General features: G+C 39.6%; 1 protein-coding gene and 1 long non-coding RNA gene across 2 annotated transcripts in view; one reads left to right on the forward strand and one right to left on the reverse strand.

Moving 5' to 3' along the window:
- The window catches only part of LOC134871829 (uncharacterized), a 144,598-nt gene that overhangs the window by 24,155 nt on the left and 99,255 nt on the right, over window positions 1-21,188 (forward strand). The gene's annotated exons all lie outside the window — the stretch shown is intronic.
- The window catches only part of doc2b (double C2-like domains, beta), a 111,993-nt gene that overhangs the window by 3,160 nt on the left and 87,645 nt on the right, over window positions 1-21,188 (reverse strand). Inside the window, exons 5-8 of the mRNA XM_063894755.1 lie at window positions 16,656-16,765; window positions 13,768-13,894; window positions 7,200-7,357; window positions 1,009-1,090 (exon numbers count right to left, since the gene is read on the reverse strand). Of these exons, the coding sequence (XP_063750825.1) occupies window positions 1,009-1,090; window positions 7,200-7,357; window positions 13,768-13,894; window positions 16,656-16,765 (477 nt within the window). The remainder of the gene's footprint in view (window positions 1-1,008; window positions 1,091-7,199; window positions 7,358-13,767; window positions 13,895-16,655; window positions 16,766-21,188) is intronic.

Raw genomic sequence — 21,188 nt, forward strand, 5'->3', positions numbered from 1 at the left:
ACTGCTTACGCTTACTAACAGGGGTAAAGGAAGACATGCCATATCCATATTTATATCTTCTTAGAGCCTCAATGTAAAGGTTTTCTGGGGCTACCAGCACCTTTTTATTTAATTGACAGTGTTGAAAGGGGGAGATAGAGGGCCGGGATCTTTGTTTTAAGTTGTGAAGTGATTTTTGGAGCAAAAAAGTGACTCCAAAAATCTAAATTTAAGACGGGGAAGGATTCACACCTACTAGAAATGTTAGATTTACTCAAAAAGCATAGGGAGAAATTCTGAGTAGGGAGTAGTGAAAGATTTTGTACGTAGCCCAAGTGTCTACATTGGAGGACAGAAATACATACAGCATGGCAGCAAAATCAATAAAGTCCTCCGTTTACGAAATGAAACGAGCATTCTTCAGGACTGAATCTGCCCCGTGTTGAGCGAGAGCATTTATTCTGCATTTCAATCTGCAGTTCAATCAGGGTCGCCCCTCCAGCTCAATGGAGATCAATGGCTCAATCCGGAGGAGAACCCCGAGCCTGGTCTCTGACCGAGAGGCCGAGAGGTGACGGAGGTTTAATGTCAGAGGAAATGTCAGGCTGCTGGCCGTCCGCCCGTATACAGCATGTGTCTCTGAGAGCGGCTGCACCTGTGCCACTGACTGAGAGGGGCTTTAAAAAAAATCTAAAAATCCTAATCCCAGTTACATTTAAAAAGACGTTTTCAAGGCGGTTGCATCAAAATCCCAATATCAAACAAACATGTTCAGTTAAAAAACCTGCCAGAGACGCCGGAGCCACGTCCTTATCTGACTCAAACACATTCTGTCTACATTCAGAGAGGGCTTCAGTTCTGCTCCTGCTTTTAGGGAAGTGTGCCTCTTTTGAGTCCTCTCACAATGGCTTTTGTAAGTCCCCAAGGTTATGGAAGTTGCTCGGCACATAAACGCATCGGATAAACACTCAGAAGAACAAATACAGGAAAGACGCTGCAAGCTTTCAGCACGTTTACGGCGGATTATACCTCGTTGAACTCTGGATTGAGCGTCTTCTTCTTCACAGCCGTCTTGTGCTTTGACTTTTTGTTCTCGTCAGGCTTCAGGTACCTGCAGGACAGACGAGGAAAAAGGGAAAGAAGACTTACAACCTGAAAGCTTTTACTGCGGCGTATTGCTGTGGTTGGTATTCAGGGAGAAATACTTTACAATCCTTGCACATTCTAGCCTATCGTTTGAAACCTCCAGTATGCTCTACAAAATAATCGAGCATGATATGCAATGGAAAGAAAATTCATGTTACTTAAAGAGAAACACATATCCATGTTGTTCAGAAAGTGTCTTGACATACAAATAAGTTATAACCCAATTAAAAGCCAAAAATAACAAGAATAAAGTAATATAATCAATTAAATTAAATAAAAAGCCAAATTAAAATAATAATAAATGAGAATAAATTAAAGTAAAAGGTAAATGAAAAAAACCAAGAATAAAATTATAATAAAATAAATCAAAACCTACATTTAAAAAAACAAGCATAGAATAATAAATGATGAATAAATTAAATTAAAACCCAATAAAAAATAAGAATAAATTAAAAGCCTAAAAATGAAACGAATAAAATAAGAATAAATTAAATTAAAACCCAAATAAAAAAATATAAGATAAAAACAATAAATACTATTCAATTAAAAGCCAAATTAAAAAAAGGAGAACCACATGATGAAATTAGAAAACCTTTGAAATTCTTAAAGTGTTTTAATGAGCGTTTCACTGCAGGTGTGTGTGGACCCTACAAAGTATAGCCAATGCTAATGGGATCCTAATAAAGACCTATGTAAATCCTCATATATGAATGTCAAAGCTTCATTCTGACAGTAGTGTTTCCTGCAGAGGGAGCTGCTGTACTGCATCCCTCCCCACAGCTGCATTACACTACACATTATCTGACTGTAATGGACTCCACAGGAGCTTTTTATTAAAGACATTATTCTCCAGTTGTTAAACAAGTCCCCTCTTTAGATGGATGTCCAATACGGGGATAGTTTAACAGCAAGATTTCATTTTAGTGTGTGTTTGATTAGATTATGGAGGAGAAGACGTATCGCCTCATAACAACAACACATCTCCACGGCTCCTACTGCTCCCACTGCTCCCACTGCTCCCGCTGCTGCACACCACTCATGTATTTTAACACACTGATGTCAAGTCACGTCAACATGAGGATTTACGAGTCTACAATTTAATAGTTTTTCTTTTTCAGACCGGTCTTGTGTTCCTTTAGTATCAAATGGACTGATTCTACACTCAGCTGCACCAGGGTAAAAGTGGTGCAGTCTACCTATTACCTACTCTCTGCCATACTTATGAAAGCTTTTATTGACTCTGTGAAGGAGGTTATGCTTCAGCTTGGTTTGTCTGCAGGATTACACAGAAACTGCAGTTGGGATTTTCTTTAAACTTGGTAGAAAGGTAATGCATGGTCCAGAAAAACATCCATTAAATGTCAGCGTGGATCCAATTAACAGAGCAGATATGTGCATGAAATTAAACTTCAGTTAACAAAGTCAGTCAGCTTTATTGTCAATCTTTCCGTTAGTGTGTACAGACAGTTTGAAATGCTGTTTCCTACAGTCCCGAGGTATATATAAAAAAGTAAAAATATACAATATATAGAATATGTATATACATATACTCCTTTACACCCAACTAATACATGTATGTATATATATATATATATATATATATATACACATAAATATATACACACACATGAAAGGGCATAAATAAAAGAACAGTTAATTTATACAAAATAACCAAAAATCAAACAAAAAACAGTTCCTTCAGAAGTCAATTATTATTGTCATCATCATCATTATTGTTGTTGTTGTTGTTGTTGTTCATTAACAATGTATGATCAGGGAGTTGTGGTGTTATTGGTGGTGTTTAAAGGCTCAGAGCACACCATGCAACACACACAAACACAAACACACACACACAACACACACCACTTTAGAAAATGGGGCTTTCCAAGGAGCAGCTGAAGGCAGTTTTTTTAGGTCTTTGCTCAAAGAATTCAACGCTAGTTTGTTTTATTATGGTGCACTTTGATTCTGCTCCTTATCTCATCTTATGTTGGGTTGTGTTAAACTGAAATGTCTAATCTAATCTAGATGGAACAAGTGGTTTAAATTAAATCTGAACATTGTTAGTGCTGCTGCCTCTAAGTCAATTAGTCTTAGTTGGCTGTTTTGGTCTTTGTGCAGCTGATTCATGCTTTTACTCATTTCCAAGAAACTTCTGAGCACATCTGTGGTTAACGTGATTTAAAGTGGAGCTTTTGACCTGATTCTTTGCAGAGAAAAGTGCAGTTTCACAGATGTTAATCACATAAACTAATCATTTAATTAGTTAGAAATAATGTCTTTTTAATCAAGGGCAGATTTGAGTGGGGCTGCAAAATGAATCACAATTGTATTTAAATGTCAATATCAAAATTGGTCCTGACCTACGAACAGTAGTCCATCTGTACAAAATCAGACAAAAATAACAGTCATTAGTTTTGTTTTCCAAATCTTGCAGCCCTAAATCTAAAGGTAATTTCTGAAGGCAGCACATGTGGCAGGGCAAGGATGTAATAATCAGCGAGCTGAGCCGTGAAATGTGCAGTGTGAGTCAGAGTTGACTTTACTTTGAGTTTTGCTGTTGTTCCCAAAAGAACATTGTGGACTTATCGGTTCCCTTTGCGTTATTTCAGCGGGGAAAACAGATCGTTAGCGCTGCTCTTAGTCTCGGTGCAGGCGAGTGTGTTTTATAAATGTGTGTGTGGACCTTTGCTCCTGTTTTCTGCCTTCATAAATGATGCAAAAGGCAGGTTCTATGAAACCCTGCCTGGTGTGTATTACCTCTGTCCATTTGGCAAACAACAGTTTTGGGCGATAATGCTCGTTCTGATAGCGGTGCGTTTCATTCCAGTAAGCAATTACGCTTGTCGTCACATCTCTTTCTCTCTCTCTCCTGTTCACTGGACCCACACACACTTCAATTTCCCTGAAGGTACAACCAAGATGTAAAGGGGGGTGGTAAGTGAGTTATACTCACAAACGTACCCCAGGGGGAGAGGGGGCTGGGATGAGGAGAATATTGCAGGAAACATAATTGTTGTCATGTAATAGGACCACTGACCCCCGGGGGAGACAAGCTAATAGTGAACTTTAGCGTGCAAACAATGCTATTGCATCACAAAATGGTCTGAATTGGTGCAACAATGCTGTTGTGTCTTTAGTATACTTTATTTCAGCGATTCTGCAACGCATTTTCACCTTGGGCTTGATTTAATGCACATTAACTGTAGAGCAATTGAGGAGGACACGCTATCGGTGAAAGTTAGCATGCTAACAACGTCTTTGCAAAACATTTCAAACGCTATTTCAACCTCTGAATTGATGCAGTGATGCTCATTATGCCCTATTTCTTCACTTTGCAATGTATTTATACCTTTTTTTAGCTTGATTTTATGTACATTGACTGAAGAGCCAAAGGAAAGATAAGCTAATAGTCAACATTAGTTTACAAACACTGGATTTAAATGTCGTTTCCACCTCTGAGTTGATGCAATATCACTGTCGTGCGTTTTGCTGTTGTTGAAAGCAATGCATTTTGACCTTTTTGAGCTTGTTTTGACTCTCATTGAGTAAAGAACCATTGAGAAAGCAAACGTTGGTGTGCAAACAACGCTATTGCACCATGATTTAAATGTATTTTCAACCTGTTGCTCTTGTGCCATTATTTTTTAACCGCTGTGCATAATTTAATGCCCATTTACTGAAGAGCTATAGGATTTATTCACTTTTCATGTACTACCTGTGTCTGCATCCATTCTGCACATGCATTTAAAGAATATTATCTACATTAGCGCTGCATGATTTGGAAAAAGACGACAATTATTTAGGACTGATGTTGCAATTTTTAAGATGTGGTACCAAGCAAGGATTCGGAGGAGCAGTCGAAATGTTCATTTTCATTCTTATCTTGGATACTCTTTCAGCCCTGATCTGCACAACACACAATTTACTGTTCAGGTGACAGCTGTGACTTGATGCATCTTGTGAAATCCTGCAGCCCTGTCGCTCTGTCACTGTACATTTCCTTTGTTTCCTCTCACACGAGCCCGTCAGTAAATCTATTATCCGCCTGTGTGTCCTTCAAGCTTCAGGGAGATTTTCTCAACCTCAAAACTGTTGGAAAATTGTTGCCAGCCTCCTCTCTTCTGCGATACGAAGCGCGCCTTTTGTTCCCGAGGTGTGCACAGCAGAGTCGGAAATTAAATGCACTTTCATTGCTCAGCCAGATGAAAGACTTGGGAAATGTTCAGGTGTGATAAATAGGTCTCTTCTTCAAAATTGCAGCCCTGCAGATGGCCTCTTGTGCTGTGTGTCTTTCATTCAGCTGATAATCACATGTAGTCCCTCTCTGTTCTGCTAAAACATCAGCATTGCCAGCTATTCCATTACAGCACTTATGCAGCACATTGTACCAACACTAAAAATAGCATTTTAATGACAAGCATCCGGTGTTTTGTGGAGAAATATCGTTGAGAAGAACGGACATCAATCCACAGGTCAGCCCATGTTTCTATATCATGTGTGCTTTAAATTCATCTCTCTAAACGTGCAAACCCTCGTTCTATAGATGATTGATTCATATGTTATAGCATATCATGGTGACGAGTGCTTTGACACTTTGACAGCTAAAAACATGACATATTCTATCAATATTTATGAAGCCTGCAGGGCGGTTCTTAATGGTATTTGTGACCTCTTGACTCTGGAGCCGTGTGCAAACAAAAGGTCAGATTGTGTCCCTCTTGACATGAGAAATGTCTGGAGAAATCGTCTTTTAAAAAAAGTGTGTGTGTGCAGATTCTTTGAAATACCATTCTGTCTTTGACCAACACTTGAGTGAATGATCCATGATCTTGGTTTCGGATACTGTAGAGCAATATACCTCCCTTTTTATTATGGGAGTAACCAAGCTGAGCGAGGACACTTGGTTAGAACTCAAGCAAAAACAAGATCAGCCCCTACCTATAGTGAGATCTTATGGTATAGTAGGGTTTAGAAATGCATGGTAGAGAAGAAACAGACTATTGTTGCACAGATTTCCTCTGTCGTTAGCATGTTGTGCATTACGGAGCCCGTTTCTAACGTGACACCGACAGCGCCCTGTTATTACTGCTATAGACTGTATGGCTGTTACTGACTTCTACACTAACCCCAGACCAAGACCCGAGGAAGTGCTCCCGTATTGGCTAAACTCCGGGTACTACAACTTCCGTATCAGTCCGTGACGGCCCAGAAAGACTTTTTCCCATTGACTAACATCAGGAAAGAGACGTCTGTAAAACCCTTTTATAGCCCTTACTAAAAACATTAGGGCCTTTAAAGTTGTAAAATGCACTAAAAGCTGAATCCAGATGTATTTTCGGGGGCGGGGCTTAAGGGGAAACTCAACTAGACATGCTCTACGCTCTCAAAAGCCAGGCATTATGGGTAATTTGTGACGTTTTGCTCTCGAATCTCAGGCCATTTCGTCTTCATGCGGCAATGAGCAGCTCTCATAGGAATGAACGAGGTCCCGCCTCCAACGCTGCGTCCAGTCCTTATTATGCTTCCATGCCCCAGACTCATTCTTGGGCTGGCGGTGGCTGCAGTTAATGTACATTAGGTTGAACACTGCAATGGATAATTTGTGTGGCAGGTGTACAGTTACAGGAGAAACACAGCTTTTCTCAGTGTAGATGAGGCAATCTTGGGACAGAAGGAAGAAGAAGACGAAGGAACCCTTAATGGTCCCACAGAGGGAAACTTACACTCGGACTTCGCCGCCACCGCCCAGGCATGTTAAGCTAGCTAAACATTGCCTGAAAACTGTCTAGTCATTTCTGTAATAGCTCTCTTTAATCATGTTTAACATTACAGAAATCTAGAGACCAGATGAGAGTGTGAGTGGATAAGCCTGGAGTTGCTTTGCTAGCGCTGTGTTCACAGTGATCAGACTGTTGCTTTTGGACTTCTATGATGCAAAGACAACTACAAACAACATACAAGTTGTAAAGATTAAAGGTGTAATTGTAGAGCACTACCTACGCTCTTGATAACTAAGATGTCAGGGTTCCAGTTTCTGTTTCTGGGGAATTTGCAGGTGTTAGCATACTGACGTTTTGACGTAGGGGTCGGAGAAGCCGTTGGCGTCCATGGCGGCGAGGTGAGCGCAGCGGATGATCCCCACCACCAGACACGACTTCTGGGTGTTGTACTTCAGAGAGATCATGATGCGTCCTCGCTCCTCCAGGGACTTGTCTTCCGTCTTGTTGACCTGTGAAAAACAAAGATGATTTTTAGAAATGATACCCGGTGATACAGAGTCTAGCACATTGAAGTATAAATGCTACACGGTGGCGTCAGCCAGTGATTCCTCTCATGCCTAGATTCATTTGCAAGCATCTGATGTTTCCTAATTTCTGGCATCGGCGTCATTGGATCAAACCAAAGCTTTAATTTCCATCCTGATATAATCCATGCAGACAGCAACATCATTACCTGGTAGTGTTTGTTTGTCGTGTAAGAAAGCTCTCTGTCGATTTAAGAAACATATCCAGCAGCTTTCTTGACATTTGTGTGTCCTGAATTGGGCTATAGGAAATATTTAGATTTGAATAATTGCGGTTATTTTGATAGTTTTAGGATCATTTTTCAAATGCGAACTACGTGCCATTGAGAATTACTATTGAAATGATCATAGTTTGATTTTATTAAGGACGTCTTATTTAGTGGGGATTCTCTGCAGCACCACAAAACTTCATTCAGGTATTTAGAAATAATTTGCCATTTCCAGATATCAGAACCAGAATACCTTTATTCGTCCCCCAGAGGGGAAATGTACGTTTGCTACAGCAACAACAGAGCCAAAGACAGCTTAAAAAAAGCATGCACTAAAAAAATACATATTAACGATAAAAAATAGAAAAAAGGACAAAAAAAAAAAAGAATGACACAATTTACAAAATACACAACCTGTAAGGGGTATAGCAGCCAGCACACAATTGGTATTGCACGACAAGGGGTGTTATAGTCTGGGTTGTTATATGTGCGGGGGTCTACCAGGGACCATGATGGTTGTCTGACCGCTGCAGGAAGGAAGGACCAGCGTAAATATACATATTGTAATTACTACTATTTTATATTAGTCCATATTTCTGATCAATAAAATATGATCAATTGTGCAGCTCTAGTCCTGAAAAGCAGCCAAACTCTGATTGGCTGATTGATGACGCTGTGGTGGAAGGTGACTAAATAGCCTCATCAAAAATTAATCTGCCATGATCTTCAGAGACGAGGAAAGCGTCTGAACATCTGACACAAGCAAGCCACGTCCCCCCCAGTATAAATGCAAACCTTTCCTCCTCATCTTCATCACTTAATTGGATTGTACAGCATGTTATTTTAAGAAGAAACACCCGTCAGCTAGTGAACTGATTGGTCGGTTGAATGATTCAGTTCTACCGTTTCCTTAGCGCTTTTACTTTTTCACATATTTTCTCTGCTTCACGGGACACTTGAAGCTCCCCGCAGAGCAACATATATATATACCCCAGTGTGTGACTTCTTACAGAGGAGCAGCCCACTCCTCTAAAGAGCAATTAAAGCTTTTACATTTTTTCTACTTCTTTGGACCAATGACTTAGAAATGTAATTTACCAGAAACTCTCCGGCAGCCGCTGATTGTGCAGCTTTCCCGTACATCAGCATTTATTTTTCGACCACACGTACAGTAACAGACCATCAGCGGCGGGGGAAACGCTCGGGGGGCTTAACAACTTCAAGCTTATCAAGAGCTGGAGAAATGTGCGAAGTGGGACTCTTTCAATTTGGTTTGTGCCGTTTTCAAATTGATATGCATTTAACTTTTCTCTTTTTTATTATTGGAAATGACTTCACACTGGAGAAAACAGACATTTAGTCCTAGAGACAGTAAAGGACTTTGTTTCTTGACAGTTAGAGATGGCACGAATGAATCCTTTATCCATAAACAACTTCCTGTCGATTTGCATAACTCAGGCTGGCCCTCCCCATTGGTTCTATTAAATCAATGTACTATAAAGCAGTCATGTCTGCAGATTTATAATGATCTGCGTCCATGCGACTCCATACGTGTTTAAATAGGAATACTTTGGAAAAAAAAGTGTTACACTCATGGATGTTTTATGAGAACTGGAAGCCAAAATGCTGTCCATTTATTGAGACTAAGGCATTAATAAGCTGCAGTCACTTCCTGCTCTGCACAGTCCTTACGCTTTACAAAGAGGTGACGTCATGCACAGTTTTTATACTCCATAGCTACAGAGCAACACATGGTTTTGTCTTTCCTGTAGTGTGTTTATATAGGTTTTAGTGCATGTAAATGGTCTGCAAAGGCTAAAATCCCTGGGTTCTCTTCAACACCCCCCCCCCCCTCCTGCCTAAAAAGCCTCCATTTGACTCCTTTGTTTACTTCCTGAACACAGTGACATCGCTCTTCTATTGGCTAGCCCTCCAACACATTAAAAGACTAAGGGGCGGGACATCTCGAAGTGGTTGACCAATCCCAACAGTGTCAGCTAACCAATCAGAGCAGACTGGGCTGTGGTTTCAGACAGAGGGTGAAAAGAGGTGCTGCAGCACAGGCAGGATGAGAAAAATCAAGAGCTTTCTGAACATTAAAGCATGGAGACATACTAAAGCTAAATACTAATATGAACCTGAAAAATTACTCAAGTTATTGATTATTAGTTTTGTGTCAATCAACAAATCATTGCAGCTGTAAAATAAAGTATATTCAACTTCTTTGTGGTTAGACTCTCTGAGTTGAGACGAGCAGAGAAGCTGCATTATTAATGCACATCGTTGACATTTAGTACAGATGTTTTAATACTTTTAAGCATGTTGTTTTATGCATTTCTACAAGATTATATTTCCCTTTTGACGCGTCCATTTCACAGCCTGACTGATATTTATGAGCCTGACACATTAAAGCACGGACACATACTAAAGCTAAATACTGATATGAAGCTGAAATGAGCAGAATATTTCTCCCTCTAAAGTCATAAAATGAACAGGCGAACAGAAAAGTCTCTGCAGACTTCTGGCTCTGTGTGTCGGACACATTTCACCACAACCCGTCCTGCAGTGTCCACAGCGGGATGCTAATCAGAAATCTCCGGGGAGCGGACTCTCTCTACGCGGATCACAGACGACTTTCACACGACGTCTCCCTGGACTCGTGGGCGCGGCATCCGTTTCATCTGCCAAGCCAACATGTTTCAGTTTACTGTCAGATCCATTTCCAATCCATGTCTCCTGCTCTCATTTCGGAAGACTGTTGTCTCCGCTTAACAAGATGCACCGAAAGGCTGACGGGAACCACAAGAGACAGGAAGTGAGGGAGGAAGTACAAACGCTGTCAATCAAAGTGCAGACGTCTTTACAGATATCTGTCTTATTTCCTATTTAAAACACACTGATAATCAGTGGAGCATGGCTTGCCTTTTTTCTTTAACTTCTTATCTTGGTTGTCTTTTAATCAGGTAGATAAATAAGCTGGCATTAAACAATATTTACAATGATAAACCTGTAGGTGTGCGTCGGAAAAAGTGAAACGACGTGGCAAAGTTACAAGACAAATAAGTGGAAAGAGTTTGGCCTTATAAGAAAAACCTAACCTCTCACAAGTTGACCGCCTGACTGATATTTATTTGAGTGTTATGAACTGCTCATACCATAAAGAAATACATAAACGGCTCATTAATTTGTGCAGGCATAACTACAACTAGCACATGAGAATGACCTCTGTAAACACAACTAACAGACTAAATGAATTGTGATACAACATCACAAACAAACACAACATGCTGCTCTCCTTTTCCTTTTCCCATCAATCTGCTCCAACGTTAAACCCACCTCCACAAACAAACACACCGCTGTGCGTTCTCCAGCTAATTGCACCGTTGCCTGAGGTGAAACTCAATTAAGATTGGCTGGAGGATGCCCCTTAATTGAATTAAAAGCGCAGCATAACCGGACACCTCGGACGTGACTGTCTGATGGTTGTGAATGAACGTAGAGCTGAAGAACACGGATCCCTCTCTGTTCCTCTCTGCTGGCAACAGAGCAGCAGCAATAATATAGAAAGGGAAGTGACCGGCTTCCAGGAAATACTCAGTCCCTGCAGAGTTTCCAGGGAAAAAGCAATGCATTTCCAGGAAAACCAAGGTCAGGTGATATCCTGGAATAAAGGGACGCTTTCTTTGTACTGGAGCCACCATTAATTCCAATTTCCTTTACAGTACCAAGTGGGAAAACTGATCCTTTGCTGTTCACACGTTTCTGTGCCAAATGTCGTTATCCTGCTGTCCTGCCTGATGCCCTCTTTATTACGATTCTTTTTGGCGGCACGTGGAACATCGTTGGTGCCCAGATCCATCTTTTTTTAAGCTCAATAAACAGTGGTTATAGAAATACAGTCGGATATCAGCTCTGACCGTGTCTGTTAATAATAGTCATCCCATGTCATCAACTTGACTCTAATCTATAGCACAAAGATGTAGGAAGAGGATGTTTGTTAAAAACATTATTCAAATGTTTTAATTTTGATTAAAATCTGTTTTTCTGGCGCTGCAATGATAAGTCACCTCAAAATAATCACCTTTTTTTTTTACCTTTATTCATTTTCAAATATATTTCCTCCCTAAAATCAAAGAACTTACTGGGAATGATTTGTTGTCCATAAGTTGTTTATTATTATAGAAACAACCATCTGTCTTCTTTTGGTTTGCATAACGTCAGAAAATAGTTACAACATGTTAGTGTTTTGTGTCAATTAACAAATCATAGCAGCTGTAAAATAATAGTATACAATCATAGTATATTCAACGTCTTCGTGGTATACTGGTTAGACTCTCTCTGAGTTGAGACGAGCAGAGAAGCTTAATTACTAAGGCACATTGTTGACATTTAGTACAGATGTTTGGAGACTTACAAGCATGTCGTTTTATGCATTTCTACAAGATGATATTTCCCATTGACAGGTCCATTTCACAGTCGACAGCCTGACTGATATTTATGAGCCTGACAGTGAAACGCTCGGTCCGAAACCACCTCAAAAGACACAGCGCTGGATTTTTGTGATAAACCATTTGGTGCTTTTTTCTCTCCGACACAGCAAACAATATTTTGTGTTGAGACTGAACTCCTTATCTGTTATACTTGAAGAGGAAGTGGAGCAGAAAGCTTCTTTCTCTGAGCTCCTGCTCTCTGAAACCAGCTTCACTTTGAAGGATTTCTGTGTGAAAATTGGCCGGCCGAGTAAGACATACGACCAAAATAGTCAACAACCTAACAGAGACACAAACATCTGCTGCTCTGAAAAGCCTCTGCATGTTGTGTGGGTCAAACTGGATCTATTAAAAGCCCCTCCATGGTGATGTTAGAGGAAGGAAATGCAATGAAAGAAATAGAGAGCACGCACGTAGATCCGTACACTCTCACATTCAATTACCTGAATCATTTGCACATTTGGTCACAGGGAACGTATAGATTCAGCCAGAATCTTGGTGTCAGGAAGTGCCGCTTGTGGTGCAGGTTATAAAAATACAGTCAGATATCAGCTCTGACCGTGTGTATTGTTCATAATTGATAGCTGTTCCCACGTCATCACCTAGCATCTATACCACAAAGGTGTAGAAAGGTGATGTTTTATATCAAAAACATTACTCTGAATTCTTTATTTCGAATAAAATCATGTTTTTTGGGATAGAATTTACATAATAATTTATATTTTATTTAGATTTTTGCTTTAACTTATATTTTATTAATTTTTGTATTCTCATTGGTTTTATTAAAAGAATTTAACTAAACATTTTACTTTAATTTCTGATTGAAAACAAAGTCTTATTTATTTTATTTAGACTTTAGATTTTTACTAAATGATATTTATTTATTTTTAATTTGGTATTAAATGGTATTTATTTTAGTTCTTATGTTTATATAAATACTTTTTTATTTGATTTAATTTTTTATTATTTTTACTTTGACATCAGATCTTTTTATTATAATAATATATTTATTTATTTTTCAAGATTTTTTATATTTATATAAAATGGCTTGATGAGTGCCCTCCTGTAGTTACCAGTGTGTACAGCATTCAGACCAAACTGTTGCAGTACACAAGATAAATGGACGTCTGAATTTAGTATAGTCTTTTTTATTCATTTCTATTTTGTATTTATATATGATATCTATTTTTAATTCTATTTATTTAATATTTCCATTCATTTCCATTTATTTTTTGCTTGTTCTATTTTTTATTTATTTCAATGTATTTTAATTTCCATTTTCATTTTTTATTTAACTATTTATATATTCAATTTTAATAAGTCTTTATAATTATATTTATTTATATTTCAGCTTGTTTTTATTTATATTTGTCTATTTTAATTTGTTTCTTTTTTTATTTATGCATTATATTTTGTTATTATTCTATTCCTGTTTTATTTCTAATGTATAATAGATATTAATTAGTAAATTATAACCTTTTAACTTCCAAACAATAACCAGCATGCAAAGATACATGTGTCTTTATATTGCTAGACATGCATGATCTTAGAAACCAAGCTTTAACATTTATTTTCTTCGTATCAGTTCAGCTAATAACCAGGAAATCACATTCAGGGTAGCGTCTGTGCGACTCACCGGCAGCTGTTTCTCCAGGCAGTTGTTAAAGTTTTTGATTTGGTTGGGCTTCAACTTCTTCAGGGGGATTCGCGTTTCCCCGATGAACTCGTTGTGTCTGAATTTGTCCTCATCACACACGGAAATCCTGAAGAAAAGAGGGGAGAGAACAAAGCTGAGCTCAGGGAAGCAGTTTTCCAACCAGTCAGTTTCCACCTCATCATCCTCCATCGCAGGGATTCAATCCTCTGCAAAACTCTTCCCTTCTCTATAAAGCGGACTCTTTAGCACTGAAGCAACGCCCTGATGTTTCTCCAGAGAGAGTTCATAAGACTTTTGTCAGACTCCATCAGCATGACGGAGGATGATGGGATAATAACGCTTTGGGATGCATTCGACCATCTCCAGATCAAAAGACTGAACTATTCTAAAGTGAGAGGAAGAAGAAGTTTCAGAAGATGGAACCTTTTAATTTATCCCCTTCATATCAGAACCATTTTGAACCAGATCACGACTTTGACTTCCTGTCGCTTTGCAGATCTTATTGACTCATTAGTGCTGCTTGAACTGCTCTGTGCATTCAGTGTGTTTGCAGCATGACACAGGAAGCACTCGTCCGATTTTGATAAAACTACATAAAATGCTGTGCATGAATATGTTGGGGGTATTGGACTGAAAAAACAAGACATTTAAAGAGATCATCTTCGGCTTTTGAGAAACTGGCATGGACACTTTTTATTGCAAATGAATTTCCAGTTTGTAGTTTCATCACAGGAATAATACTTTTTCCATTTGATTCATTTGAAAACCTTCAACGTCTCAGTGGATCAGATTCCGTTGATACAGTATAGACGTTTCTGTCCGTCATGTATTGAAGGAAACGGCCTTGTTATATATTATGTAACGTGTTCATTCTCAATCCGCCGAACCCGTAAACACTTGCCATCTTTTCAGTGCATCCTTCTGCCAGTGGACTCTTCGATCAATAGAACAACATCCGTTATATTACACAGTGTGACTGCACATACAGTGCACTGAGCTTCACTTATACTCCTGATCTATATTCCTCTCCACTGTTTCATTACACAATTATATTAAACGTCAATTATTGGTGTGAGACCACGCTGCTCTCCACAGAATGTGGTCTTGGATGCCGAGCTCTATAAGCACTCACAGCCCTGACATGACATGATTCACCCTCATGTGGAATACGGTTTGTTTCGAGTGCTTTTCTTCTAACGAGCCGCCGCCGTGTGCAGCCAACGCTATGTGTGTGTTAGCATGTTGTACAGAATCACACTCAGAAGTTATATAATCTGCTGCAAGGACAGGTGCTGCGGAGTTCAGATCTCAATTTGTGGATGCTTCCCTCTCAGTATTGTTCCTGGAAAAATGGTTAATCTAGGTGCTGTTAGTGAAGAGATTTTTGGGGCTTTTGTGCCGGCGAGTGTTAATCAGATCGTCTCTCCGAGGAGATGTGGAAATTCAATGTTTTTGCAGGAGTGAAACAATCACATCGTTCCTGCTCTGCAACACAAAATAACCACGAGTGTTGCCAGTTTATAACAGTAACATAATAACAAAGAGCCAATTGGTGTGCTGTATCAGGAGGGGCCTTCAATCTCGTGCCAATCAGTCGTAAAGTTGTCAGGATATTATGGTCTGAACCAACCCTGACTGATGGTTTCTCTCATTGTACAACAAATCCTATTACCTGTTTGTAGGATGACAAGGAAGAGTGACACATCTTGGTTTCTCGAAGTCCAAGGTTATGTCTTTAAGTTTGTTTCTATTTCAGTCCAAAACCCAAATATGCTTACCCACCGGTTACAACATTAACCCCCCGGTGGGAGTAATAACACTCCCTCATCACCAACAATAGGTAATAGTTTGGTGCATGGAGGGAAAACAGAAAACCAAAGATCCCTCTCTGCGTGCGGCCCACCTATCACTGGGATATTTACCGCTCTGGAGCTCCTGGAATGATTACGCATATGATTGTATAACCTACTTTACTACAGTGATAACACTTTGGTAAAAATAAAGGAGGCAAGAACAGTGAAGTAACACTTCCATTGCATAACAGCTTCATATTCATCATCGAAGCAGATGCTCCGGATCCAGACTTTGCTCAGGTGTTGGAGAGAAATACTGATAACCAATATCACTGCTGTTTGAGATTCAACACAAACAGGATTTCCTTCCCTTCCTTCCTTTCCTTCCTGTCTCACGTTTCCTTTGCTTTCATTACCTTCCCTTATTCGTCTTCTTTAATTTCTTTCCTTAGTTCCTCTTGTCTCCCCTTCTTTATTACCATTTCCTTCCCTTGCTTACTTCCTCTCTGTAAATCTTTCCTCCCCTTCATTTCCTTTCATGCTTCCCTTCAATTGCTTTCCTTACCTTCCTTCCTTTCTTCATTCCTTCCTTTCCTCTTTCCATTTATCCTTCCTTTATTCCTTCCTTCACTTGGATGTTCCTTCATTTCTTCAACTGCTTGCATTACCTTCCTTCCTCTTCATCACATTTCTCATGTCACATACCTTCCTTCCTTCCTTCCTTCCTTCCTTCCTTCCTTCCTTCCTTCCTTTTGTTCCTTTCATTTCTTTCCTACAAACTTCACTTGCAATTTCCTTCCTTTCTTCCGTTTCTTCAATTGCTTTCATAACCTTCCTGTATCTTTCCTTCCTTAACTGTCTTGTTTTATTTGTTAAACTTCCTTTCTTCTATTCCTGTCTTTTAATTTTTCCTTCCTTCCTTCCTTCCTTCCTTCCTTCCTTCCTTCCTTCCTTCCTTCCTTCCTTCCTTCCTTCCTAGTTTTTCTTTCTTTGTGTTCTCATATCCTTCCCCATTATTCTTCCAGTCCTTTATCTCTTCATTCAGGCCACATAAAGACGTAAAGTTGGGAGTACCTGAGTGTTTTCCGGACCATATCCTCATCGGTGATGCCGTAGTAGGTCAAGGTCTCGCTCCAGACGGGGTTGAGTGTGTTGTGCAGGGTCTTGGTTCGGAGTTTATTGGCCTGAAAGACGAATAAAAGTGTGTAATTTAACAGGATATAACATCGTAACAAATTAACGGCTGGTTCCCCTCCTGCAGCCAAACAAAAAAGCTCATCCCTCAGGTTTAAAGGTTTATTGAAACACTGCCAGAGTTTTATAAACATCCCTGAAACGTCTCCCCGCCTCGGTTACAGTTTGTAAATGCATTAGCTAACTGCTGCATATTGAACACTGTCGGAAATGAGAGATCAACCGCACACCGCAGTTATTCAAAGTGACATGTTTAATCACAGCATTGCAGGAAGTGAAGGAAGTTAAACACACTGATGGTAAATAACAACATTGACTGACTCAGAGAAAGACCTGAATCAGGCAAACACACTCGCATGTTATCATATAGAAACAGGCTGCAACAATACTGCAGAAGAATAAGGGAGTTTCCCCACAAAGAAAATGAACAGTAGATATTTGAATGGCTCATTTTCAGGTTCAATTCAGGAACTTTGGGATTTTTGCCTTTGCAGACCATTTACATGCACTAAAACATAACACACTACAGGAAAGGGAAACCCCTAAAAGCACAAGGGTCCCTTTTAAGAAAAACCTCCATACAGAATACTGCAAACCTTGCACGTTCCTCAGTATATTCTGCACATTTCTGTTCAATCATACCTCGTTAAAATGGCACAGGTCTTCCACTTTGAACTCTGATATAAGTGTTTTTTAAAATATTCTTTAGCTCTATATGTTCTCCTTTTTAAGAACTTCATTCCTACTACTGTGTTGATGTATGCCTCATCATAGACCAAAGCAAATTCCTTGTAACCAACTAAAAACCTGTATTTCAAACTAGAAATCACACTGCATGTCAAGGTCTTACACTGACAATATTTGTGACACGCGACACGGCTTTGTCAGTGCGATATTGTGCAGGAAAATCCTCCCGAGAGAATGCGTGACAGGGAGACGATGATGATCCTGTGTTGTGAGTCATGTGTGAGAACATGTGATTCTTTCTGAGGATTAAAATCAATTATCTGCTGTGATTATTTGCACGTCTGATGGCGGGGAGTCGTGTAATGAGACTCTCGCTGATTGTTTCTCCCTCAATCAGTGGCTCATCCCACAGGAAGATAGGAAGACACACACACACACACACACATAGAGATAGCATCAAAATTAAGGCTGCACATTATATATAATTGTTATTATCGCCAGAGCGATGTAAGACGTTTTTTTTATATCGCAATTTTGTTTTGACTCTATCACGAGTCCTTCATTTGCCCCAACTGCGTTACAGTGTTACAGAAACGACCGAGCATTTAAGAGGGAAACTCTAAATTGCATTTGAAACCTCATTAAAAAACTGTAGATGACAGATTTGCAGAGTAGCACTGCTCCCCTCTAAGTCAATAAGTCAACTGCTTCCGTGGCTCTGTCTTAGTTGATGAAGCTGTCTTTAGTCGACTAGTCATCTTTTGGATGCTTTTTCAGCTGAAGGACTTATTTACAATAAACTAGTAGCACGTCTCCGGGAAACACAGTAACGGGGAGCTTTTGCATGAGTCTTTGTGGATTAAAGACCCATCCGTGGATTATACTGCATGTCTATATTTACATTGAGTAGTCCAGGACAGCCTTTATGCAGACGAAACTATTATATATCGCAAAGGTGTTGTTTGGGAAACAGCGTCCAAATGAAAGCCAAGATGTGATTTTGCATTTGTCTATTCTTTCCGACTCTCTAAAGAAGTGTTCCTGCATGAAGGTCGAGGTGTTCTCGCTGTTTGAGGGACACCTATAGGTTTTAAAACGCTCTCCTTGGTTTATACTAAGTGGATTGTTGGCAGCCTAGTAAAAGAAAAGGAAGTGATGCATGGAATTACAATTGTGATTTACTCGAGGGTGTGGACGCCATTGAATCATAATAAAGTGTTGACCTGAAGTTATGAACCTACATGTTTTTAATTAAAGCAATACGAAGTTTGAGATCCTTGAAAGGACATCCGGTCAGCGTGAAAGGCGACTGGTTTTACAAGATGATAAAAACATTTAGTCTAATTGGTTTGAGTTGTCTTCTACCCCAGATCTACTGATGTATTTATACAATAAGCAACTATCTCTTATTAAGGATGCTAAGTAGGGCTGAACGATATGTGGCCCAAAAAGTCAAATTGTGGAAAACATTGCTATTTGAAATTGAAGTATTATAAACAAAAGGTATCACGGGTCTTCTTGCTTGGGTGGAGAGGAAAATGCACGGACTACTGATCATTTAAAATGTGTATTTCTCAAGGCATGCATTCCAAAACTAAAACATCTGTAAATCAATGTTTATCAGACAGACAGGAAAAACATCGTTCAAAACAAAAGCTTTTCTGTGAACCTCTTTAGGTACTTTGCACCTGCTCCTACAGAGAATGCCATTTAACATATTGGTTGATAACACTGATTTTTACTTACAAATGGAAAGGGAAATGTACAAAAACCCTGGATCCTGGTCTAGTGATCGAGCTCCACAGCTATATATATTATATTTAATTATATTGCAACCGTTTGCATGTATACAAAGGCAGAGACTCATATCGGGATGATCAGATTAAAAGTGCAGCCCTACGGCATGAACATCATCATCTTTAAGATGTGCATTTATTCTGGATTTCCCAGGGCACATTGGAGTCATCATTTTATTTAAATGTCTCATTATTATCCAAAATTATATTCAAAATGACACCGGTGTAATTATTTTTTTTGTCATTTCACTGTAGAACTTGAATATTACACCAGTCCATACTGCGACCTCGATACCATTCTGATTGATCGTGCCGCCCTAATGAGCTCACATTAAAGGGGAAATAATTCAGCACCACCTGCTCACAGATGGAGGGGCCGAGCTACAAATGAGCAACCGGTGTCACAAGTCATTTCAGCTGCCGAGGCTAAAGAGCCTTTGCTCTCGAGCCAATTATTCCAAGATTTGTGCAGAGACCTCCACCTGAACTACCTTGAAAGGCCACCATATCTGAAGGAGCAGGTGAGGCAGACCATCTTTGGTCTGCAGGTAATCGCTCTGCAGTATGAGACGGTCCTGTGTCGAAGCTTTAATCACAGGTCCTTAAAATCTCTAATTTAACCTGCTGATTCGTCTCCCGTGTCTCACAAATATCGTCTTGCTTCAAAAACAAATCAAGCATTAAATTGTTGGTTTTGTTTGAGGCTCATGTTTCGTTCACCTTCACACATTAGATAGAAGTTTACAGCTTTGTTACTTGACCTTGGTTAGTATTAGCAAGTCTGGCCATAAAACGAGACATGGACTTCATGACAGAGTACTTAAAGTCATTTTAAAAGTATTAAAGTATGATTTAGTCATTTCTTGTAGCAACTGTTTGCAAAAAGCCTTAATTGCAGCAGTAAATCAGCTTGTGGTCCTGTGCAAACATCATCATTTTACAGTAGCTAACCCCTGTCACTTATTGACAGTTTAATTTAGAATAATAATTAGAGGCATTTCACCGTGTTTGCTCGTGGTCTCAGAGGAGATGAAACTACGGTCGGGCTTTGCAGCGGAGCGTGAAACTTCACTTCTGATTAGACTGCAGGCAGAACTTATGACCTCTTTAGCACGTCTTAATGAGGCTCTTAGACCGAGCCTAATGATTACTTTGAGAGCAGGCTGAGAGACAGAGGGGTGAGGAGGTGACTGCTTCTTGTTTTTACTGACAGGAGGATGCATAGGGCCTCCAACCGAGACAGGACACAAATTCCAAGAAGCCACACGCTCTCATGGAGTTTTGTTTCACTTCCCAGTCTAATAACCCATGTCATATACTGTACGTACGCCACAGGAGGACATGTGCAGACTATTTACATGCACACAAACCCACATGTAACACCACTTTTTTGTTGGGTTATTCCAGATTTGCTCAAAACCCGGCAACCTTATTATGCTGAAAGAACTCTGGGGGGTTTACAGTTACTGTGCCTGTATGCTCATTAGGAAATAACTCCCCTTAAAACCCCACACAAGCAACCTGATGCTTAGGGAGCTTTGCAGGAGTTGTTGTTTGCCACATTAAGCTGATGTTTTGATGTTGTTTCATCACAGAATAATTACATCCGAGACAATGAATAATAATCAGAAACCGTGTTCATCTAATCCTGTCGATCCCACAGTCAACCCTGCAAATATCTTGTGAGCAATTCAATAGTGACGACTCACTACTGATGCAAGTATGTGTCGTTTGCTAACAAGTTAAGTGTTTTCGACAGAGTATATTTACATGATATTTTCTCCCATGCAACGCTCTCTTTCCTCATGTTTGTCTCTGCAATTTGGAGAGCACAAAAACATTTTCTAAAGTCATCACCAGCGTTAAGTGTAGGTTTCTTGCTGTGTAATTCGTAGTGTTTTGGTAACACATACACTTTGCTGAAAGAAAT

The sequence above is a fragment of the Eleginops maclovinus genome, chromosome 11 (assembly GCF_036324505.1).
Source record: "Eleginops maclovinus isolate JMC-PN-2008 ecotype Puerto Natales chromosome 11, JC_Emac_rtc_rv5, whole genome shotgun sequence".
NCBI lineage: Eukaryota > Metazoa > Chordata > Actinopteri > Perciformes > Eleginopidae > Eleginops > Eleginops maclovinus.